The sequence below is a fragment of the Amphiura filiformis genome, chromosome 6 (assembly GCF_039555335.1).
Source record: "Amphiura filiformis chromosome 6, Afil_fr2py, whole genome shotgun sequence".
NCBI lineage: Eukaryota > Metazoa > Echinodermata > Ophiuroidea > Amphilepidida > Amphiuridae > Amphiura > Amphiura filiformis.
This window is the reverse complement of record NC_092633.1, coordinates 46065189-46092071: the sequence shown is the minus strand read 5'-3', so window position 1 is coordinate 46092071 and position 26883 is coordinate 46065189. Positions and strand designations below refer to the sequence as shown.

At 37.2% G+C, this 26883-nt stretch overlaps 1 protein-coding gene across 1 annotated transcript; it reads left to right on the top strand.

Moving 5' to 3' along the window:
- Positions 1 to 5244: 5244 nt before the first annotated feature.
- On the top strand, positions 5245 to 25059 carry LOC140154557 (uncharacterized). Its single transcript, XM_072177123.1, has 10 exons — positions 5245 to 5566; positions 6832 to 6951; positions 9455 to 9544; positions 12015 to 12242; positions 14486 to 14611; positions 15820 to 16014; positions 18042 to 18146; positions 18279 to 18449; positions 22982 to 23119; positions 24884 to 25059. The coding sequence occupies exons 1-10, from the start codon at positions 5245 to 5247 to the stop codon at positions 25057 to 25059; spliced, it is 1671 nt and encodes a 556-aa protein (XP_072033224.1).
- Positions 25060 to 26883: the final 1824 nt, after the last annotated feature.

Here is a 26883-nt window from a genome sequence, read left to right as displayed (position 1 = left end):
ATGTCAAACTTTTCCTGTGGTCATAAATAACAAAAAAGTCAGTGGTCACATCTCTGTAGGATCATTGGTTAATGAGATATAGTCACCTTTTTGTACTTTGTGCACCAAACCCTCTATCTTTTTAACCAAATATCCCACAGAGTCGTGCGATATGTCAAACTTGTCCTCTGGTCATAAGGAACAAAAATGTCAGTGGTCACATCTCTGTAGGATCATTGGTTAATGAGATATAGTCACTTTTTCTACTTTGTGTACTTAACCCTCTATCTTTTTAACCAAATATCCCACAGAGTCGAGCGATATGTCAAACTTTTCCTCTGGTCATAAGGAACAAAAATGTCAGTGGTCACATCTCTGTAGGATCATTGGTTAATGAGATATAGTCACTTTTTGTACTTTGTGTACTTAACCCTCTATCTTTTTAACAAAATATCCCACATAGTCGTGCGATATGTCAAACTTTTCCTCTGGCCATAAGGAACAAAAAAGTCAGGGGTGGCATATCTGTAGGATCATTGGTTAATGAGATAGAGTTACTTTTTTAATTTTGTGCATTTAACCCTCTATCTTTTTAACCAAATATCCTAGAGAGTTGTGCTATATGCGAAACTTTTCCTCTTGTCATAAGGAACAAAACAGTCAGCGGTCGCGTATCTGTACGATCATTGGTTAATGAGATATAGTCACTTATTGTACTTTGTGCACTTAACTCTGTATCTTTTTAATCAAATATCCTACAGAGTCGTGCAATGTGTCAAACTTTTCGTCTGGTCATAGGGAACAAAAAAGTCAGCGGTCGCATATCTGTAGGATCATTGGTTAATGAGATATAGTCATTTTTCTACTTTGTGCACAATACCCTCTATCTTTTTAACCAAATATTCTAGAGAGTCGTGCGATATATGTCAAACTTTTCGTCTGGTCATAAGGAACAAAAAATTCAGCGGTCGCGTATCTGTACGATCATTGGTTAATGAGATATACTCACTTATTGTACCTTGTGCACTTAACTCTGTATCTTTTTAATCAAATATCCTACAGAGTCGTCCGATATCATGTCGAACTTTTCCTCCGGTCGTATGGAACAAAAAGGTTGATTGGCGCGAGGTTCATATTGGTGCGTATGCACCAAATATGTATCTTGTAAACCTTTAAAAGTTTTGCCTTGCCTTGCTTCGTAATCCTGTTTGGGCTGGACAAAAAAAATTGTTCTACTTTGCCCCGGTCTCCCCTAGGTATATTCGTCTCAGGTTAAGCTTACTGAGTTTCTTTATTTTATTACTAGTATATTGTGAAAACCAAGTAGCTGTGGTGTTAGCTCAATGTGCTAGGAAAATATTATAACCGATGACCCCATGTTCACTTTGGCTAAATCAGCTGTATTTTTGCTGATAAGGGTACGTAAATAGCACGTACTCGATCGACATCCGCCATCTTTGTTTGGTGCAATCAAATACGGAATTGTCAATTAAATGCGGGGATAAGTCTGTTTCACTATTGAAGTAGTACGCAATACGTTCGTCGTACACACGTACGTACATTTTAGGCTAAGTGTTACTATGTGTATTTAAAATGCCTAGCAACTGTCACTCAAACTTGCGATGTGTCAACTGCCGAAAAGTGAATTCACTTTTATACAGGGATTGAATACGAGTGTCACGGCCCTGGTTTAGTCCCGGATCCCGGGGTTTAGTGTGCATTCAAATCCTTACTAGCCGTCGGAAATGATTGCAAATTACACATTTGTAATCATTTTGACCACAAAATATGATGTGAAAACACAGGTAAGCAATGAGAACAAGTCCTCCAACATTTGAAATTTGTAGCTTACTACAACCTGAGACTAGTCTCAGCTGCATGTACTCAGCTGAATTCCTACTGAAGACATAATCATAATTCATATATACCATGTACATGTCAGATGTATATTGTATTGGCAAATATCCACAAAAGCGTTCATTATCAATTTATTTTGATAAATTGTCACATTTTATACCATGTATTATATCCTTAAAACTAACCGGTGGATTAGCGAACAATTTGTCGACATAAATGACGTTCGCGGAGAAACGGTAGCCCAAAATGGGTTATATTTGGTAATATACAGACGAATGGCCAAATTAATTGTCGCACTCCGAGTGACATATGGTATATTTGCAACCCTGCTGTGGATTTGCGAACAATTTGTCGACATAAATGACGCTTGCGGAGAAATTATTAGAAAAAAGGGTTTATTTTGCCTAGGCCTGTCCTCCATGCTAGGCAGGATCAGAAGGTTTGGGTGTGTAAATTTAAAAAACTGGGTGTGCAAATTTAAGATTTGTGTACAAAGTATAGGCCATGTGGGCAAAAACTGGGTGTGTATTTACAAATTTGGGTGTGTAAAACACTCCCTACACGGCTGGCTGCCTAAGCCCTTGATGCTAGGTATGATCATCAAATTTCCAAGTAGCCTTTTTAGTACTTTTTTGGACCTGGTGACAACCCTGCAAGTAGAATATTTCACATTGAAATTGTTTTGTTCAGAAAGGTGATTATTTAACTTAAAAAATGAGGGGTCAACCATGTCTGTAGGAAAAAATTAGCAAAGTTATGGGCAAATGTATTTGTCCAAATTCTGTGACCATCATTGATGGTACCTTACAATGAATTACTGTACAAAAAAGCCCATTATATGCAACATATTTCAGCACAGCAATCAATTTTACAGAAAAGAGATTTTATTTGAAAATATCTTACTATCACTGTATGATAACTTCTGTATCAAGGTGTACCAATTGACACTTTTTGACTTTCAACCTGAAGTTTCTGGTGTCCAAATTTCAATTTTTTTGTATTTCCTACACAGTTATTAAGCTATTTCCGTGGTCACAAGTTGGGAGTTGAAGGAGGCCCTCTATTGTCTATACGCATCTGGGGCACATGATACATGATTATAGCCTAATTTCCTTGTGTGTAGCCTTCTTCACTCTGTACGAAGGCTACAGCATCAATGTATTGAAAAATGCAGGGTCCATAAATGAATATTTTGAATATTTTGTTTTGTGACTGATTATTCGGATTACCACCCGGCATGCAAGTATTCCTGCATTAAATACATCAGAATTATTACCATTGCAAGATGGCTTAAATAAAGCTAGTTCACCACGTAAACTTGTATGGCTCAAAATTCGGACCGCTCGCCATTAAGTTTACTGTCATTGCGTATTTTGAAATTGTAGACGTTTTAATGATCCCCGATTTCTGGTGGAATATTTTAGCCGTGTCACGTCACGTGCATGACGCTGGTGGTAACCAGCCTAGCCTAACTTCAGTAAAAAAATATCGATGTGATGTGGGACTTGCATAGGATTACACAGAGATATTTCTTGCCAAAAATTGACCATTTGTAAGCAAGTTGGCCCTACTTTGTCTGCGTTATGTGAAAAAGGACAGTCTTAAGTAAGTATACGTGCAACGCTTTTGATGTTTTTATGTTTTGGGAGACTGTGAGGGATCATCAAAAACCAACAACAACGTGCTGAAATCATGAAAAATCAATTGTGTTACGAGTCGTACTGACTCAAGGCCAAAATCACCTTTTACCCGAACTCACACGAACCAATATTAATTTTATTCAGGGGTATAATAATGCAAGGGAAATTTAAAAATGTGGGCACAGTAAATTGGATCGTGTTTCTACTTTTGTGAAAACGTATTATTGTATTATTGATCCACGATTTCACATTTTCCTATTAGCAGCAAATATACGATCAATATTTTGTGAACAAGCATGAAAATATGTTATCGTTAATAATGTGTTGTCAGGTTTGAGGTATATAAAATACTCATATAGCTATTTATGATAATAAAAACTGACACTTCCCCATATCGATACATGCAATCGGTATGCTATACATCAATTTGATTATATAAAGGTCTTTTCAAGTAAGAAATAACTTGAAGGCCTGGCCTACCTCCATCCAATCGTCATATAAAATAATGATGGCATTTGAAATAAACCGTATGGTTTTAACATCAATTTGTACCTTGCTTCTCACTGTAAGTAATGCTGAAGAACATCAGATTTGCAGAGGAGGACGATCCTTGAAACATTTTTCAGTTAGACCAGGATATCTTCTTCAAGGTTATAATTTGAAAACGACACCATCTACCAGCGTCACTAGCTGTGGATTACTTTGTTCCACAAATGCTTTCTGCTATTCTTTCAATTACATATCCAATACAGGCAGCTGCGAGTTAAAAACCGTTCCTTCGTATTGTCACGTTGTCAATTTGACGAACACCGAGGACACGGTGTTCTTTGGAGATCTTGTGGTGGAGACCAATGAAGAAGGTCAGATATAAAAAGTGAAATGCAATATGATTATCTTCTTAATTATCTTCTTAATCGTCTTAATTATTGATCACTCTTACACTTGGTTTCAGAGAAGAACGACAGTCCCTTGCTTAGATTGACGCCAGCGCCCTGTTAATGAGATACATACGCGGAGCTTTGTGTTCCCTACAAGCGCACCAACCAACGTAATCAGATTATCGGTCTGTTGTTATGATTGTCAGACGATTGAATCAGCCAACCAGAACCCCACTTCCGTGTTTACGCTCTGCACGCTCTCCAAACGTAAACTGCCGTTCTTCTTTGCCACAAACTGTAAAAATAAACTTTTGTTTTGATGTTAATCACGAGTGTTTTATTTTTTATTTGTGGCTATAATACTGTATTATTTATCTGTATTGTTAGCAATGATGATGTTTATTTATATGGTAGTGGTGCTTTCATAATATCATTATGAGTTAGGGAGAATGCCTAATAGCCTTCGTCTATTTGACCGTACACCACGAATGAGCCGTAAATGTCCTCAATTGTATTCTGAGTTACAGTGTAAAATGGGCATGAAGGTCGTATTCATAGGTACCTCAATTTGGTGCTACGTGTACCTCATTTAATGAGATACACGTAGCACCAAATTGAAATACCTATGAATATGACCTTCATGCCCATTTTACACTGTAACTCAGAATACAATTGAGGACATTTACGGCTCATTCGTGGTGTACGGTCACATTTGTTAAATCATGTTACGCATCAATTTTGTTGAATTAGCGAACCGGCGATCAGATATAGAGAGCAAGAGGGCAGCATATCAATTAATCACTGATGATGCAGCGTGATAAGTGAGTGAAAGAAGGTGGCATGAATCGATATTCGACATTATGCCAAACTAATAACGATATTATTAAACAATGGCATACTTTTTCTTTGTTATTAATGCAGAAAACCAAATTTGCAGCTTACAATATTTCCGATATGATGAGCATTGCATGTTAACGAATAATATCGAAGTTGTGATAAATGTCACCTCTTTGCTATCCTGTGCGACTTACTGCACAAGTCATGGGCGATGCCGGGTTTTCAGGTACTCTGAGAGTCATCATCGGTGTGAAATCAACGACTTTCTCTCAGATTATGGTCCAACCTCCGGATTTTCAACGAAGTTACCCGACATTGATGATACTGTTTGCTTTTATTATGATCATGATGAAGACCAACTTTGTGCCTACACAGGTAACGTTGCAGCTGTTATTTATTCCACGGGTGAACTTTTCAATATTTTAATGCTCTGCGTGCTCGCCATGCGCTTCAATGGAAAAAGTTCAAGTTTTGAAATATTTTCTCAAAATATCAAGAGCTATCTTAAGAACTTCTGAATCAATACTAGGCTTGTTTGTACTCATTTTAATGCATTTTTCATGCTGATTCCAAATATGGTCATGGAAATTTACATTTCTGAAAATTTTTGAATTAAAAAAAAAAAATTGAAACTTGTCGTCTGCAGTCGACACCCGCGTGAAAGAGAGTTAAACATCTAAATTTGCCGCTAGCTTCAGTCAGCAACTATAATACATAGCCAACATGCTTTAATAGGCTTACGCAAATAATTATAATGAATATGTTGGTATTATCGAGGCTCATAACGTTCAATACTGCTTTCATTAGAGAGATGTGATGTTCCATACGCGGTACGTGCGTTCATACGTACGTTTATAAAGTACGTACGTATGTATCGCATGAGGCTGTAAAAACTCAACCAACCAACGATTTTGCACATTGAAATCGCAATGCTCCCTTGCTTCCGAAGGACTTTGCATACGGCGTTTGCCCTCTTGTGACGCCAAATACTTGTGGATAAAAACGGGCGCATATCCAGGCTTTATATCGGTCTTTATATTGTCACGGGTCAATTCAACTTGGAATTTTTTTTAAACAGCACTAACAAGCCGTTTGAAATTAATTGTTTTTCAGTACTAATCGCAACCTCTTTTTATACGCCCAATATCACACACATTTCAATAGACAATATGCACGTATGAAACTCACGTCAAATTTTCACACATCGTGCAACTTTATTATTATTATTTCTTACAGAATGGATCATATTAATAATCATTAAATATCATTGAATGTCTTTTATCCCGTGTAAAACGGACGCAAGGAAAAAGCCACCGGAACTCGTCTGGTATCATATAAAGTTCTATACTTTGGGTCTCATCCTTAGCATAATACTATAAATAATTCTTGATGGCCTGCTTCATGTGCCCGAGAGAGTAAAAAGTCGCAAATATATATTTTTTGCTGCTCTGTCAAAACCTCGAATAACTTTTCGCGGGGAAGTAAAAAAATCAAATACGAGGTTTTGATAGCGATTATTCTTGCATGCAGTAATGGACCTACCAGCGATCACCTACTGTACGTACATAAATGTCCATACAATGCACAAACATAAAGCGAGCAACATTTATTCCATCCATTGTTTTTGTTTTAAATCACAGAAATTCCCTTGGTAGGTCTTCCTACCTATCAAATTAGTACTACATTAAACCACATCTCTACAAGAGCCACTGATGGTAACATTGAGAATATCATGAGTATGGGATCATGTACACATACAAGTAAGAAACCTTTTAACCTTAATTAAATATTACTATACCTCATAAATATTTATTAGGTAATCCATACATCTTATTGGTTAATAACGCCAGCGTCCGAGTACGGTATTTTGACTACTTCCCCGCGCCTGTGCAATTACGCGCACGCGGGGAAGTAGGAAAACTTCCGCACCCTACTACGGTGTATCGACCCCGCGCGTCACCGTTCCTTTTGACGTAGCATTATGCTACACAACGGCGATTCTGCAGATGCGTTTATCGTGAAAATGGCGTCTGCTGCAGTTATTTTGCCGAGATACCGATAGAAAATAACACGCGAATTTGACGTTTTATGAAGCAAAATGTTATTTATGGAATGTTAAAAAGAAAATTCGAATAATATAGGTCAAAATGTAGATTGATTGAACAGAAATCCTCCAATAAAATCAGGTAAGCAAAATATTAAGCTTATTTACCATGCCGGCCGGCACGTTGACTGGTGTGTGTTTTGACTTTTGTTTACGATTTTACCGTGATAGTGAAAATATTTATGAGGTATAGTAAAACAAATACAACATGTTTTATTTCGGGAAAGTAGTCAAAACTACTGGTCCCTCGGTGTTGGATGATTTGACTACTTCCCTCCGCTGACGCGTCGGGAAGTAGTCAAATCATCCAACACCTCGGGACCAGTAGTTTTGACTACTTTCCCTCAAAACATGTTGTATTTGTATACTGTAACATTGCAACCCTTAGATTATTAATGCACAGATTGGAATTTTCCATGCCTGTGCCCTAAGCGTACTCGAATTCAGCTGACGCCGGTACAGCGTACATACCTGGCGACATCGCTTATCTTACGCGCGAAGTTTGCGCTATTTTTTGAGTTTGCTCACGCGGTACCTGACTTAGCGTCGATCCCCTGAGGCAACATGCCATGTTTCCGCGGTATGTTGCAACCATACTAACTATTCAAAACCTCATTAATAAACGCGATACGTGCGATCCAATTACATTTAGTTATTTGTGCGAACGCAAATCGAGGCCATTAATATCTCACAATTGACCGCAAAATGCGTAATTGTTCCAATGACGCACACAATTGACCGGCGTTTGCGTGTTGTTGTGCGTCTAACAAACTGCGCGCGCGCTGGCTGCCGTATTTGGATTGCGCGCTACCATATTTGCACAGATTGTGATACGCACTTTTGTTATTGGACTTCCTGTTTTAGCCTGATCGATTTTTGGAAAGGGAAGATGTAAAAATCATCTATTTTTATCAACTTTTGAGCAAAATTTTGTGTTATTTTGTAAGGTGTGACGGTTATGAATGAGGTTAATAACTTTGCATCGGTAATATGTCGGGCATTGTGAAAAATCTAGACATTTTGCTTTGGACTCTCTCTAATAGGCGCTAGCAGCCTAAAAGTTAAAAATATGTAATTTTCCATTTTTTTCACAACTTTTTAAACCTTTTTCAACATTTTGAAAACCTTTTTTTCTTTAATAATTCTTTTTCCGCCCTTCTTCCGCCGCCCTTCTTTTTTTTGCCTCCCCCTGCTTTTACGCCGGGACGGTCGGCGCCCCAAAGCCCCCCCCCCAAAAAAAACCAATACGCGCTGATACTATTGGTTTTTGTATTTTCACCTTCTCTGCAATCTCAAATCCTCTCCTATCACTTTCTCTCCCTTCTCTGTACCCTCTCTGCTCGACAACTTTTGCAAACTTTAACAGTATGATCAATAACTGACAAAAATAAACATTTAAAATAACCACGAGTCTGGCGACATTTTGATATTTCAGTCCCCGTTTCATCCATAGAGAGTCATATGACCGACTCCAAACGCCCACTACTTGGCAACCCTGGTTAGTATAATTATGTTATCGATGCTAGACTCTTTTCACGAGTCGTTCACGTCTCGGCGGGAGTACCTATACACCTAACACAAGTCAATTAAAGCCATACAAGTTGAGGGTGAGATGCCGAACAGTTAAGGTGGTACTACACCCCTGATAAATTTTTGACTATTTTTGCATTTTTATCAAAAAATAATAACACACTGGTAACAACAGTGATGTATATTATAGGGGCAAGGAATCCAGCTACTACACTGGAATTACAGTGATTCAAGACAAGCGGTACGTTATTTACCGCTAGAATATACCTCATTTCTTAACATTATATAATGAACCGCTTGTCTTAAATCACTTAAATTTCAGTGAAGTAATTCGATTCCTTGCCCCTGTAATATACATAACTTTTGTTACCAGTGTTTAGTTATTTTTTGAGAAAAATATAAAATTGTTCACAAAATTTATCAGGGGGTGTAGTACCACCTTAATGCGTTGCGCTGCCGAGCTGTCGGCCGGGGTTCGAGCTTTGATAACTTGTTTTGTATCAGTCCCGTGATCAGCACAGTTCAGCACAACACCATGGTTGTTCGTTAATGTTGAACGACTGAACGTATAGGAATTGCAAAAGCCTGATTATACATAGATCAAAATGTTCACATTTCATTTGTTAAAGGGTCCGAATATGGTGCGTGGTGGATGGTCGATTTACTGAAAACAAAATGCATACGAAAAGTTATCATTTATAACAGAGGTGGATGCTGTAGTAAGTCGTTTTTATTACTATATATTATTACTATATTACTATATATTATTATTATCTTATACTGTAGATTTTAAGTAGATTGTGTTTTGATAAGGATTGTTAATTACATGTATAGGTTAATACATGCGTATTGGGAGTGAAATTGTACAAAATAATGCACGCGTACTGAGATGTTGATGCGTCTAATGCACAAGCCCCAAAGGGGGAGGGGCGCATTGGACGTATCTTAGTACGCGTGCATTATTTGGTACAATTTCTTGAGCAACAAGTGATTTTATTTGATATCGGAAGGACATTCCTCGTATTCAGAATACAATTCGGTATGTCTGATGTGCTCTCATGTTCCATAACAAATACTGTCCAAACGTTGCTACCACATCCCTTAAATCTATTCTCGCATGCAATCACAATAATAAAGACAGTCAGATCTATTATTATCTTGGGAATTTCCCAGATAACACAATGGGATCATTTCATTGTATTGCATCATAATGGAATAACAATAAGATGTGGTGGGATAAGGTTGTTTACAGTGAGTAATGTCTTTTTTTATAAAATGGTCAAAATGGTCAAATAATAAGTGCATAGATTATGGTGGTTCAAAACATTTTGGTGAAAAATTCAATTTTTGTGATTACTTGTTTTCAAATTCATGAACAGACAAAGGAACATGTGGTGTAAACTGATTACTCACCAGATCACAGCCTTGATACAACACATGTCCGATCACAGATCCTACACACAGAAAAAATACACAACGCATCCACTATATGTGATGCGATCAAGCAAAATCAGTCGGAACTCGGAAATATTTATTTTGAGATATAGCCAAACAAAGGAAATATTTCCTTTTGTTTCTTTTTGTTTTGGAAACTCTTTAATTGCTCATATCTTTGGAACTGGTTGTTCAATTTCAATGGGGTTTTCTGCTTTGAAAATGCTTTTTACTATCCTATAAGAAACTGATTTTTTTTTATTTCCGAGTTCCGACTGATTTTGCTTGATCGCATCACATATACTTTGGAACCGCAAAAAACCTAATCAATATTTTGTAAAAAACACCAAATGTTTACTTAGCAAATGTGTAACTTTTTACATAACAGTTTGGTGTTTTTTACAAAATATGGATTTGGTAAAATTACACACAATTATTATGCGGTTCTATACGTACACAGTGGATGTGTAGAATTTTACACAACCTGTGTATATTTTCTCTGTGTGTGTATAACCTCCCAAGGTCGGTGTGCAAGACTTTTTAGATTCAGAAATATGTTTTTCACAATATTTACCTATTTTACCTAAAATACAAAATCAACACAATATTTCTGTTTTTAGCACATTCCAATTTTGGAAATTCTGTTTGTCTTGAATATTTGGTCATTTTCCCCCAATATTTTCGTTTTGTTTATAAATTGCTAATAGAAACAACAGACAACTAACATGAAGTAATACAATGCTGAGTTGCCGGCGCAAATACCCTGTTGCTAAATGTGAATGTAAAAGAAATGAGCTATTAATAGAATTTGGACTTTCCAGTTTACTCGTATAAAGGCGAGAAGCAAGAGATTCTCGTGGCAGATGTATAGAGAGTGTCAAGTCTTGAGCTGTCGAATTGCAAGCTCTAGTGTTCTCAAAGACGAGCACTTACAAAGCAGTATTTTTTGTGCAACCATATGGTGCAACCAAAGTACTACTAATTCGTTTCAAAGAAGAGCACTTACAAACTAGTCATTTTGTTGGTAATTCGGCCACTGAAGGAGATTTTGGATTACGAATAAGTGCTGATGTTTTCCCAATAAGAGATTTTGTGTTGATCTTCCATCGATATGCTGAAGTCTGGTTTATGAAAGAGCACGTCTGTCAATGTAAATAGAACAGGGATGAGGAATACTGTTCCCGTTGAAGATAGGAACGATTGGCGCAAGTAACACCATTTTGGAGAACAACCAGGACTTGACACCACAGAATATAATTATATTCTTACTTATTGATGTTAGCTTTTACTGTCAGATGTTTGTCCTTTTTTTGAGCCGAACAACTGAAGTAAAGCAAAGATTGGAATTTACTACCAGTACGATGTCGGCAATGCGTGTCACTCCGTCGGTCGTGCTATGGCACGGTCCTTAAATGTGTGTATGCCCGTCCCGCACGCCATATACGTACTGTGTTATGAACATCGCGTACGCTTTCGATTAAAATTTCCATCGTAATAATTAAACGACGGTTCCTGCGTTTTATTCAAAATCTCGAATATTGACAAAACTATTAGTTTATAAAAGTACATTGTAATCGTGGAAAAAACAGAAACAGAAAACAAAAATATTGAGGGCGTAAATGTTACAATATGTCTTAAATCTTTACCTATAATTTCCTTTATTATTATTCAAGCCCTACCCTCTTTACGGGGATATAATAACCTTGATGCAATACATATAAAACCATGGTTATCCTTGATTTTGTTGGTACACAGCAAAGCGTTTATTTGGCGCTACCATTCGTATCGGTATGGATCCGAATCGTACCAATTCGATTTGCGGGCCAGGAGTAACCATGGAACAAATTAGATCCAGTCCTGTCGTAGAAATGCCATGTGATCTTTGTGGAGGATTCCTGAGCGTACATTTACCAACAGAAGTATCTCAGTTTTTGTCATTATGTGAAATACGTGTTTACGGTGGCGAATGTTCAACTCCAGCAGGTAATTAAACCGTGACTTCTCTGTAGTCCGAAAACCAAATTAACTCTCTTCACGCGGGTGTCGACTGCAGACGACATGTTTCAATTTTTTTTTAAAATTCAAAATTTCAGAAATGTAAATTTTCATGACCATATTTGGAATCAGCATGAAAAATGCATTAAAATGAGTACAAACAAGCCTAGTATTGGTTCAGTAGTTCTTAAGATAGCTCTTGATATTTTGACAAAAAAATCTCAAAACTTGGACTTTTTATGTTGAGGCCTATGGCTAGCACGCAGAGCATTAAGTTCGCTAATCCGAAGGTTCTCTAGTCCGAATAAGGGATAGGGTTAGGGTTAGTGTACTGGTTAGGGTTGGGTTAGGGTTAGGGTTGGCTTAGGGTTAGGGTTAGGGTTAGCTAGCCTTATTTTACCTTCGGACTAGAGAACCCGACATTCGGACTAATTTTCAGAATTAGGACTAGCGAATGATAAAATACGTGTACGGACCAGCGAACCTTCGGACTAAGGAGCCTTCGGACTAGGAAACATTCGGACTAGAGAGTTGTCACCAATTAAACTTCGTATTGAGTACTTGCCAATAGGTTGATATTTTATATTCATTAATTAATAATCACACATACAGAAATGCTTTATATGAAATGGGTTTAGTAATACTAATACATGGAGGCATGACTGGAGGCAACGCTCCCTAATGTTCATGCAAACATTGACAAAATTGGTAAATATGGGCTAAAATGTATTTTAAAAAAAGGTCTGAAAATCCACAGGCGGGGGAAACGGAGGGATACACTTCTTACGGAAGTAACTGCCCCCTTGCTCCCTGGCTCTGTTTGCATGCCACCTATAGAGGTTATCCGTGTTCTATAAGCTGCATATCATATCAACGACTGCTATACCTTGTTTAGGACTTTCAAAAGAAGTCCCTGCATGTCCAACCATCACTGTTTCAAAATAGCACGCCAAAGTCATGCAGGTAACTCCGAGGTCGTGCATTGAATTGGTTTGAATGAGGAATACTACGGGAACCAGCGCCTTTTGTTAGAGGTCACACATGAGTGAAGTGGATAACCTCTATTATAGACATTATAAAATCTAAAACACTAAAATAATAAACTCTTCCAAAACGAATTTTTCCTCGAAAATGTCATTCTGAAATTTTGTTAAAGGTGGACAATTGTCGACATTTGGGTGGACAATATTGTCTACCTCAACACATCATAGAGGAATTTTATCGATAAAAATAATTTTGAAAGATTAGGTTTAGGCCGGCAATCATGATAATAAACTACGTGCACTTTAATTTTGTTATCACACGAGGAACTTGCATGATCGAACGTAACACTACGAATCATGGGGAATGGAAGGTCTGGTCTGTGATTAAAACTCTATGTGCATCTACCGATCGATAGTTGCCTCAATTTCTCGCTCGCAAACCAGCCGAATAAATAGAAACACTTGAATTTAGTTTACCCCCTGTACTAATATAACAAAAGTACAACTTTGGAATGGGCTCAGTTCAAGTCTGGTGATTGGCATCGTTAAAGCTTTTCTTAATTTATTTAGACTATCAAGCAAATCCGAGTCCACAATAGAAAGCTGTCAATCAAATATGTGACCCCTCAGCACAACTGAGCCCTGAAGTCGCCAATCATCATTTTGAGATATTCAACCAAAATATTCTGCTTGAAATTAGCTTTAAAATGATGTATATCATGTCTATAGTACTTGACATTTAAGTAGTGAAATATCAATAAAACAGTCAATAAATCCTTTGTTTCCTATTGTTTATTGTTAAGTTCAATGGAGCATATCTCAATAGTGGCACTGGCGACATCCGGGCTCAGTTGTGGAGGATGGTCACATATAGAATTTAATAAGGGTTCCAAATATTATTGAATCTAGATGAGATACGGTATTCCGTTACATGTTGTTATGCAATACGAAATACTTGAAGCGAGATTAAAACGGGTTTGCAAAATTTGGTCATGGCATGAAATTATGTTTAAAATTTTAGAATTTCATCAAAGGGAAAATATGTACAAGTTTACTTTTTGACTAATTGTACAAAATGTCCCTGCTGTGAACAAAAAGAGCAAAAAAACAACGTTTGGTTGTCTTCAACAAATTTCTGGGGCCATTGTTTGCAAATAATACCGTATATTATTAGGTTCATTTGTCCACATACCGTATGTGCTTGACAAATATCTGAATTTGGAATATTTTGCCTTTTTTCGATAACAGTTCTGCCATCTTGTGCTGCAATTAGGGAAGCTTGCTATACTTGCGGCAGTGGTACGTATGATATTGATCCTGATGGCCCAGATAATGGCGTCGACCCATTCACTGTTCAATGTGACATGAATACAGGTAGGACAATAAATGTTTAAAGAACTTATTATATTAGGCAGTGGGGCACCGACCGGGTGGCAGGGAGTAAGTTTCACCCGGCTCGAAACACCAAATCGACCAATATTTGCAATGCGATTGTTACTTTTGGTCTTGTTTTACCATACATTAGCCCAAATTGCACATGCGCATTTGTCACAGTTACGTCATTGGTAGAGCGGTTTTGCGGAACAACTTTGAAAATTTTAGTAGGTACGCCACTCAAATATATACGGTAGTAGCAGATGACTAATTAAACGTATATTTTCATGAAAATGCTATTGAATATCATTGATTGTTTCATATTGGCAATTTATGTGAAATATTAATATGAAGGTATATGAAGGGGGGGGGCGAGTTGGCGCAGCGGTAGTTTCCTCGCCTTGCACCACTGAGGTCCCGGGTTCAAGCCCCGGCATGGACCAAGGACTCATGTGCACTTGGTTTATCCCGATTCCATGCTCGCTCTCGCAGCTTTTCTCCAAGATCTCCGGTTTCCTCCTGTATCGCAAAAATCGGTGATTAGTTGTTTGGTTATCAAAAACTTCCTTCACCCAATGGAATTTGGGGAGCTGCACCGATAATTGGTGGATGTTACAATCTAAATGCGGATAGGTTTGCGCCGTTCGGCAGCAACTGACCTAGTTGATTCGATCTGATTGTGATGATTCACCATTGCAGCGAAATTACAACGCTTTGAGTCCTCTAGGATCTGGAGAAAGGCGCTTTATAAATCCAAAATTTACAAAGGAAGCATACGTAAGCTATTTTAGTTTGGAGCAACAAAATGGCAAGTTTCCTGACAAAGGGTTATCATCTTATACGGTCGATATCAGCTTATTTCTCTATGAATATAACTAACATTTGATTTACATCGTTTTTCTAAGGCACCACATCCAAGTTGGTCCTATAGAACTATCGGTGCCCGGTTAAGTACCGATGACCCCTAACATCGCTCCCTGGAGATATAATAAAGTCTATCAAGCATAATGATAAAGAGTTGCATAGTGTTATTGTTTTTCATTTAAATTATTAAGAAAACGCACTCACTGTACAAATATTCAGGGTACGATAAAAAGTGCCATCGGTACCTCTTCGGGAACCGATAGCGCTATAGGACCACCAAAAACATGTTCTGCCTAAAGTTATATATTAATTCTTTCATTATTTCTCTTTCAATCTATTCATAGGAGCCACCATTATTGGCCATGATAGTGAAGGTGGTTTTGAAACTCCAGAGGGTTTTGAGATTAAAGGTTCTTACGTCAAAGAAATTATTTACGAGGTTAATATCTCCCAGATTGCTGCACTCATTAACGTGTCTACTGAATGTAAACAATACATCAGTTATCAATGCAAAGAAACGGCATTTTATTATGACGAAGGTAAATTTTGAGATTTTGCATATTAATTATGTTTGAAATTGTTCAATTTTTAAAAAGAATGTTAACAATAATCAAAAGGATACACGCTTATAGTTTCTTCATGCAAACTGAAAAGCACTGTGTTATTATGTACCACTCCGGCAATACCGTACTTAATAAAGGGTTCACAAAAAATAACCCCCCCTTAAATTACAAAACATTTCGTTGTTTTGAACAATTTAAAAACCTGTGAATAAAGGAATCGTTTTTCTACTCTCCCAAGGTTTTTTCTTCTAAAAATCTTTTTGTTTTGGCCAAAAATAATTCCCTTTTCCAAAAATGATGCTTTCAGAAAAAGTTGCACTTTTCAACATCCTCATTTATGTCAAAATTAGCTGCAACGAATCATTATTTTGCACTACATGATGGTTGCATTGGTGACTAAGGGATCAGAGACAGAAATGTGAAGGAAAACAAAACAATTAATTAAATCATAACATTGGTATAGAGAAAGTTTTGTACATGTACATTACACGTGTGGGATGTTGAGAAGTGCAACTTTTTTAAAGCATCATTTTTGAAAAATGTGATTATTCTTTACCAAAACAAAAGGATTTTGAGAAGGAATAACTTTGATAGTGTAGCACAAATATGCCTTTATTCACAGGTTGTTAAATTTTTAAAATCAACAAAACGAATGTCAAGTTATGTAAAGAAATGTTTTGTAAATCCTAAATTGATTTTACCATTTTGAAACACCGGTTCAATAAAACCTTCAAGAAATACCCACACATGTCAATGAATCATTGTTTTATACTGCAAGATGATTGCATGGGTGACTGGGTTATCGTATACAAGTCAATCGAAACATTGATATCGAGATTGTTTTTGTACATTAAGGGATCCAAAATGAGCGTTTATTGCGTTTCGACAGTATTTTTTGTGGGACATGAGAGCACCTCAGACCTATCGAATTGCATTCTGAATACGAAGCATGTCTTTCTGATATCAAATAATTTTTATTTTTAAAATCACAATATAATACAAATTTTATGACAAATTATAAAAATTTGATATTTTTCAAATTTTGATATATAACAGTCCTCGAAGTAAATTATATAAATCTAATGATATATTCTTAAAGTGTATGTAGCCGGGAGGAAAAGCCGACGGTCAATTGAAAATTTTGACCTTTCATATTGAAGATATGGATTTTTTTCCCAAAAAGACCTAATTTTTTTGGTGTTTTGGGAAAAAATCCATATCTTCAATACGAAAGGTCAAAATTTTCAATTGACCGTCGGCTTTTCATCCCACCTACATACACTTTAAGTATAAATCATCAGATTTATAAAGTTTACTTCAAGTACTGTTTAATATCAAAAATATCAATTTTTAATGATTTGCCATAAAATGTGTATTAAATTGCGAATTTCAAAAAATCAAAATTATTTGATATCAGAATGACATTCTTCATATTCAGAATGCAATTCGATATGTCTGATGTGCTCTAATGTCCCAAAATAAATACTGTCCAAACTTTCATACCCCAGCCCTTAAATGTATAGGATGTGGAAAAGTGTAACTTTTTCTGAAAGCATTTTTTTTGGAAAATTTGATTATTTTTGGCTAAAACAAAAAGACTTTTTTTCAAAGAACTTTGGGAGGGTAGAAAAATGATTCCTTTATTCACAGGTTTTTAACATTTTCAAATCAGCGAAATGTATGTCAAGTTATGCAAAGAAATGTTTTGTAATTTTAAGGGGGGGTATTTTGTGTGAACCCTTTATATCCGTCGACTGTTAATAATATGCGCAATAACCATCTGTTTAGAAAGATATCAATGTTACGGTACATTCCCGTAGTTACGTGTTTATAGTGAAGCGTTTCCGGACAATAATATTTCTGACCTCACTTAATATACGCCAAAGTACGTAGACTTGAATAACAAACGGCACAGTGTAGGCATGTGTCTGCTGCATTGGCCATTAAAATGTGCGGTGCTTTTGAGCTTGACTAATTTATTTTCTTATTTTCTCCTTAAATAGATCTAATAAGTGTTTTGAACGTATGGTGGGTGTCTCGAGTTGGTGATCCCATGTATAACTGGGGAAGTGTGCCGAATGGAACCTGTACATGTAACCTACAATCAGGTATGGAGCATATGCAATATCATATCGTTATGAGTTTGGCAGAATGACGAATATCGATTCGTCCCTATTAAATTCATGTTCTTCTTTTCCTCTTAGAACTACTTTACAACTATTGTTATTTTGACTCAACAGATTGCGAAACTGGTGGTCCGTGTAACTGTATTGTTGACGACAATGTGTGGAGATTTGATGACGGAGTGCTTTCTGACAAATCCAAATTACCTGTTATAAAAATACATTCAGGGGATACAGGGGATATTGGCGAAAAGGCGCTCTTCACTGTTGGTGCATTAACATGCTTTGGCTAAAATGTCACTTTTCTTTTAAAAAGTATAAAAATAAAGTTATAAATAAGATGAGGATAATGAATTAAGTGCAATTAAGTCAAGATAATCGCACGTTCCCGTGGAGTTATGGCATCGAGTTAGGTCAAGAACCCACAAGGCTCAAGACCTAAATACAATTATTCATGATAAAAGACCTCGTTACAGTCGGTTCCGATCAGGGTAACGCTCGATTGTCGGCTACACTTACTTGTCGTGTAAAAATACCCCGACGCCAGCTATATACGGCGACCCCATTCACCAGGTCATTTGTGGCCGAAGTTTCGTCAGCGTTATCTTCTAGATTCTACACTGCAAATGTTCCCGAACACGTGACGCCTCTCAGACGCGTCCGAGGTGTTCATAATTGTCTCTTTAGAACACTAGTGTATTTGAAAATATGATAAGCCTTGCACATTAGTGTTCTTTTAGTATAATGTAGAACACATAGTATTGATCAGACGTGTCACAAGTGTTCTGAATGATTATATTGAATACTGGTGTTCAAAAATGGAACGCATGAGCCGTTGGAGAGCTGCGACGTGTCAGCGAGAAATACACGGTGCTCCTTTGAAGGAGGGATATAAGTAACAACAACAACAACAATGGCGATACAACGTGCCGTGCAAACGCTTCCGGGAAACGCTATAACAAACTGTCTTTTCCAAGACAAATGGGATGATAGTGAGAGTAAATTCGAAGGATTTAGAGAAGAATGAAATTCAGGGCAACTTTGGGAGCGACTCGGAGCCCGTATATCTGTTGACAGCGATGAACAAGCATAGAGACACAAGCGGGTGACTATGGCCGAGCGATTTTAATCGCATTAAAATGCGTTGCGCTGTCAGCCGGGAGATACGATCGGCGAGGGTTCGAGCCTTGGGCTTGCCTTAGGTGAAAACTCTCTGATTTCATCGGAATTCTTCGGAACACCGCCATTATCTTGTTTATACTACCATGCATTTGTTTATTGTCGAGTAATGAGATTTTGAAAATGTATAAATAAAGGTTGAACACCAGCATTCTGAAAATCAATGTTTGAACACGTGTCATGTGTTAAAAAACCGTTACATTTCTTTCATGTGTCCGAGGTGTTCATAGATAGTAATTTTGAACACCAAAGTTTAAAGGATTAGAACATGTTACACTAGTGTTCTGAGGTAATAACACCTGTGTTCTCTACATTAACACTAGTGTTCTCTAAATAAGTTGAACACGTGTCATGTGTTAAAAAACCGTTACATTAATGAACGCGTTCCATGTGTTCTGGCCAATTTACAGTGTAGCTGCCTTGATAAGCTCGACATAAAAAATAAATAAATAAATAAATAAATAACTCCATGGTCAAGGGCGATTATCTTGACGAATGCATTTGTACGAGCTTCATTATCCATCAATTCAGCACAATAGTTGCATTTCAGAATCCATTGTGTTCTACTTTTATCCACAAAATATTTTTTATTCATAGATAAATGCTACTGACTTAAGTTTTTGCACGTTCTGGTTTAGTACGAGTATACCTGTTTCCTTATTGTTTAATGCAATGTAAGGGATATTGAACAAGAAGCCGCTTTTGCTTAGGTGCTTGCTGCTGAAATGTGGTTCTGGGAAAGAATGCTAAACATCAGTTGGATGGAGAAAAGAACAAACAGGAGTATCCTTGAGGAATTGGTGTGAAGAGACACCTGCTTGGATAGTTGATGAGAAACTTCGTGGTGTGTGTCAATCATTATTGTCTTATTAAAACTGCTGAGAATTGGTAATCCCCGCTGAGCTCAAAACAAACATTATTATTTTCTCATCCAAAAGAATGAGAAAATTTCAATTCTTTCCATTTTGGCCGTTTCTCATCAAAATGTCCCTTTTTCGTCTAGTGGTTGAAGGGAAACGGAAGAGTGGACGGCAGAAGAACAATTGTTTGTCAGCATTAAAGAATAAACAGGAATGAACCTAGTGCAAGCCAAGCGTCTAGCTCAAAACAGAACGGCTTGGAAGAAGGAGATAAGGAGATGCAGCCAGATGGTAGCCAATCGTCAGTAGTGACGGCGCACCGCGGCGGCCGAAGAAGAAGAAGAATGCCTTAGGTTAATATAAAATCATAAAAATAGACCATTAATATCCTCCTGCACTCGTGGCATTGATTTATTGATTTAAAAAAATGTATTACACTTAAGAGTAATCGATAGTCACCACTAATAAACCAAACAAAACGTATATCAACATTATTGTTTTTGTTTTGAAAAACGTTTTATTTATCAAAGTACCTGTAACCATGGTGACGTGTTCACTTGGCCCCTCAACATGTATACACTAAAGTTGCGTATAGTTTCGTATAGTTTGGTAATGTTTTATACATGTTCAGGGGCCAAAGCAAATCTTTCACAACCTTTCACGATATTTTCACCCTGGAACATGTATTAAACATTATAAAACCCTAAGAAACTACACCTAACTTTCGTGTATACATGTTGAGGGGCCAAGTGGACTTACGGTCTTCTTGCGCTCAGGTCTTCAATTGATGGTCAAGGACCACATGAACTATTCGCCATAGGTCATTCCTACTCACAGGGTACCACGCACTATGGACCACAATGGTCTCATCCCAATGGCATAGTTCAATAATCTTAATTAAACAATCATAGTCCAAAATTTGACCTCAAGTTTCAGAGTATGAGTTTTTGTACCCAAATTTTCAAAGGTCATTCAATGAATGTGAAAATGTGTTGGGGTTAAAGAACTGTGCCTTGATAGATGAGCATGTTATGGATCCTAGTGACGATTCGACCAATTCACAACAACAATCGCGCCACTAATAAACCAAACACGTTACAAATATAATTAACACGTTACACGTATAATTAACGTTATTGTTCAGCTTTTTGTTATTCGCGTTATTTTAATTGTGGCAAGGACGTCCACAAACAAACGGCAACAGTAATTTTCCACCTTTGTACGGCATAAGATTTTCCTAAGCATTCTTATAATTATAGTAGATATTTCGTAGTTTACAGCAATGTGGTTCCAAATTGCTCTCACTTGTGTGTATTTTCAATATATTATCCACGAAGGTGGAGCGAAATTACCAAGTTTCAATTCACACAGTTTTGCAATGGTGTCTGGATATAATTTAATCGGGCATGATGTGCAGATTCTACAGAATGTTTCAAGAGTTTTGGACTGTGTTAATATTTGCGCACAACATCCTAGTTGTCGTTCTTTCAATTTTGAACCGGAAACCGAAAGGTGCAGATTAAAAACTACATTGGCTAGATGTTATCCTGATGATCTTCAGAAGTCGGCAGTGGAATCAGTTTCGTTTTACGAAGTCAGAGTTCGTAAACCAGACATAGGTAGGTTAGTATTACGTAACGAGATAGGAATATGTCATATGGTGTGTGAAGGGGATGTTGTAGGGTGTAAAATAAATGATCCATGCCGAATCAGATGCGTAGCCAGTGGCGTGGCCAGGAAGGAACCGTGCTGGGGGTGCCACCTACATAAAGTTTTCAGGGATTAAATGGGGATTGTAAAGGGTAAAGTGTCATTAAAGTGACTAAGAACGGGACAAAAAGTTGACATATGGGGGTGAAAATTTGGTCCTCACGCATACTAAACGGTTGGCTACGCCGGCCCCATGCGTAGAAAAGGCACGTCTGTTTTGAAGACACTAGGTCTATTCTTACTGCTTCCCTACGTGATAGTCCATGAAATACACCGGTTAGTCAATGTATCAAGTTTAGCACAGGTTGAATTTAGGGACCGTGCACAAACAATTGTAATAGGGGGCCTGATGCAAAAAGAAAAATTCTTTTATGTGTCCATGTTCCCCGATTGCAAAGAATTCTTTGCTAAATTGTTGACCAAAAAAAATCGCCAGGGCGCTCAAGAATCGGGTGGGTTTGGAAGCAAAAGGTTAAGGGATCGTATACCAACGTTTGCGCCGTATTTTTTGTGGGACATGAGCGCACATCAGACACATCAAATTACATTTTGAACACGAGGAATATCCTTCTGATATCAAATAATTTCGGATTTTTTTTAAATTCGCGATATAATACAAACGGCAAATGGTTAAAAATTGATATTTTTACATTTGAGAGTCCTCGAAGTAATCTTTAAAAATCTAATGATATGTACTACTTTATAAATTGTATGTAGCTGGGAGGAAAATCCGTCCATCATTTGAAAATTTTGACATTATCATTATATTTATAAAGTTTACTTCGAGGACTGTTAACTATTAAAAACATTATCAATTTTAATAATTTGCCATAAAATTTATATTATATCGCCAATTTCGAAGCACATTCTTGGTATTCAGAATGCAATTTGGTGTGTCAGATGCTGTCAGGTCCCACAAAAAATAACGTGCAAATGTTGCTATCCGATTCCTTCACTAGGTATACTGGGTGTTTTGAATGGTGTCATGCAGTCTTCATTATTTTGTGTTTTAAGAGTGCAAAGTATTTAAACTCGATTCCTACATGTATATATATATATATATCATAACAGAGATCAAACCGATTCTTAAGTCATGCAAGGAATTAAGAGACGTTCATTGCTTTCTGGAAGATGGACCGTATCTTATTGACCCGGATGGACATGGAACAGGAGTGGAGCCGTTCACTGTGCAATGTAACATGGAAAATGGTAATGTCCTCTGTATTTATCATTGTTTCTTAGGGCATAAACTTTGAACTAGACCAAGGATTCTCGAGTACTAATATACTATAGGATAAGCCACACGTTTGCGCAAATGAAGTCAGTCACACACTCAATGCGCGTTCATGTATGTGATGGCTTGCGCTGTGTAAGAGGTTGACATGTGGAAGAGGTGATGCATGTTTACATCGTCGTTTAAAAAAATAAATGGCGAAAAACAGGAAACATTTGGTTGTTTCTTTCCATTACTATCATATTGTGAAAGACCCAGTACTAGCTCTAAGCGTTACTATGTGTACTGAAAATGCCAAGCAACTGTCACTCAAACTGCCGATGTGTCAATCAAACTGCCGTAAAGTGACTTCACTTTTTATACAGGGTTTGAATACGAGTGTCACGGCCCTGACTAGACCTGGAAACAGGTCAGCGTTAGAGGCTAGACTAGATGTACTTGGAAAGATGTGTGTGCTCGGGTGTATCGAGGTGGAAACTGTGCGTAGATGCATTTATAAGAGAATCGGTTTTATAGTCAAACCTTTTTATATGTAGTTGCAAGTCCTCACTTTGGGCGTTTCCGGCCTCTACCGGTCTTGCGGCCTTGGATGTTTTTGTCGACACTGATCCCCCAGCCCGTCAGGGCTTAAAACATCAAGCCCGCAAGCCCGGCAGGGGTGAGGCTGGTAACAGCCATGGTGAGGACTAATGGAGTTCCAATATATAATGTAACGTTGACCAACAGAGGGCGTCAATATAGTAATCCTAATCTGCTCTATATAGTCAGTATAGAGCTGTATGTAAACTGACTATTTAGTTAGGAGACCAGGTTGAGAGATCACGTGAAATTTCTTATTGTATTGCACATGAGTATGCAAACTAAAAAAAGTATACATTCACAGAAGTTTTATAGAGTTGGATACAGATTATTTCAATTCACTGCCTACTACTTACGAAAAACTTTTTTCTTTGCTTTATAAACATCTTATTATATTTTGTAATAGAAGGCATATATACTTTTAATGTGTATATTTAGGAACCACGTTGATTCCAACTGATCTGACAAATAGTACTTGGAAGGTCCCCAATGGGTCTAGGACAGGCCGTATTCACCGTGATGTCAGCTATATTGGCGTTTCTTTAAGCGAAATCATTGCCTTGATAACACAATCCACAATGTGTCATCAACACATTAGATTTGATTGTCATCATTGTAAGATATGGTCATATAATAAGGATGACACAGCTGATATAATACCCAATACTTGGTGGGTCTCTCGGAATGGTAGTCAGATGGTAAACTGGGGAGGAGTCGACACAGATGTGCCCGGATGCGCTTGTCATTTCAACCAAGGTGAGTCTGATGAGTGCTTTCACGCATCTTTAATGTTACTTACCACGCTTACTACAAAATCGACACTGCATTTATCCCTTATACAGGCTGTATCAAAATGATCGGTACCCAATATTACATTTGGAAGCCCGTTTATGATGGTTTATGAAAAAATACATTTCCTTTTTTCTATTAAACCCGTATGTTTTCATGCAATGCACGGATCCATGGAACAGATTCAAAATTAGCAATTTGGTAAAATTCGCATTATGCAAGAACGGATCGCCCAATTTTCAAAAAATTCAAGAAATCTATTTTATTATTTTAATTTTTTTTCGAAACTGACTGTAAGCTACAACCTGTATAGATATTTATAGCTCCGTTACACTTCAGTCTTCATACAGACTTTACATAATTTATTGCAGGGTGTGTCAATCCAGAAAGACGATGCAACTGTGACAGAAATGACAGAAGATGGCGTCACGACGAAGGTTGGCTTACAGACAGCACTCTATTGCCAGTGACACAACTATGGAGCGGCGATACTGAGCGGGATCATGAAGAAGGCTTTGTTACATTAGGACCATTGGAATGCATATAATTAATAACAAAATATTATTAGTTCAAATTGCTGAACGGGATCATGAAGAAGGCTTTGTTACATTAGGACCATTGGAATGCATATAATTAATAACAAAATATTATTAGTTCAAATTGCTATTTATTAGCTTTTTATTATAAATAGTACACGTATTCAAACTGTTTTTTGTATATTAATCCTAAGATAAGATATTATCGGTAACGCTGAACAATACTTCTGAAAATTTAAGATTTTAAACTTTTGATCTCAACACAAGATTATAACTTCGATCTTCATCGGACTGGCACACATCGTCATCATCCCTATATCTTCGTGTTAAAAATGGCCGTGATAGTACAGCGAATCCTCTCGTTTTTTAACAGCTACGCATCGCGATTTTGTTCGAGATAGGCCGAGCGACTCAGGCTAAGCATACCATGACTATCATATGAGATACCACAGCGTTTCTATATTCTACACATTATTACGATTTGTGCATGCTCTAGTACCCCATATGATGTTTCTATTACAAGAAAAAATTTGTTTTCAGGTAAAACCAGGGTTTTGTTTCCAGTACACTCACTCGAAAAGCAGTACACTAATTAGCGGGGCCTTGCAGCTTGCTGTGGATATCTTTACTGCATTTTTAACGTAAAAAATTTGAAATCCAATGTAAAAATTGAGATATATTTAATTTTGAGAATGGCAATTATACTTTATAGGTATAAAGGAACGCGTTTAGCCCATTTAGTTAAGTTCCAGGTGCACGTCCTATAACACAATGCATATGTAAACTTTCTTTATCTGTGTCAATAATAGAATATTGATTTCAACGGAGTATTGAGCTGTATGGAAAAAAATATTTATAATACAGGGTGTTGACACTCTGTGGCAACCCAAGTTCGGGATCACTGACCTTTTGGTCACTTGACCCCAACACTTTGTCGTACTCTCTTGGTATAACTGGTATCGGCCCCGTCACGTTTGATTCCGAATTTGGGTTGCCAGTCTCCCGATGAAGGACGAAGTTTACCACCGAAAAGTTGATGTACATGTACATCTAATCTTGTGTTGAGATCAAAAGTTTAAAATCCTAGTATGTTGTATACCAACACAGATGAACTTTCATGCCAGTACTATTTCTGATGATTATATAATTCGTTTATTAATTAATGCAAAGTATTGTTGAAAGTAACACATATATCGTCAGGTCTGAATCTGATTGCTTTGTGTGGGCTAGTTGCTAGTTGCACTCACTCGCCAGTCACTCGCTGGCTATTGGTATATAAGGCCCAGTCAGTCATTCGGTGTTGAAATGATCAAAACTGTGCATGATGCAGTCATATCCACAGTAGAATTCACCACGACCTTTGCAGGACTTAAACCCCATTAAAAGCTATTAAACCAAGATAACACTCATTGAAAACAGCTCAACTGATTAAATCAGATCTTCTCTGGTTGTACACATGTGTCTGTTTTATATGTGCGGTATCGCAATGAGCTGGTATTGTAGCTTCAGTTGGTTGGGTAACCGATTATAAAGGAAACGCAAGGAAACAATGGTATGTGGACCTTTGTTCACGAAATGAGACAATGGTCTGCTTTTTGTTAACCAGCATTCTTGAAAATGAGCAACATAATGATTGTTGACTTAACACGGTTTGGAAATAATTTCTTCATATTTTTTGGTGTTATCTGTCGTTTACATATCCTTCCTAAAACACCAAAGTACGAATATTTCCAAACATCTAAATTAGCTAAAAATGTAGGACATGTTACAAAACTATATTTTCTAGAATTTTAGAAGAGTACTTTTAATATTGGCCGGTTATTTTTCACACAGCG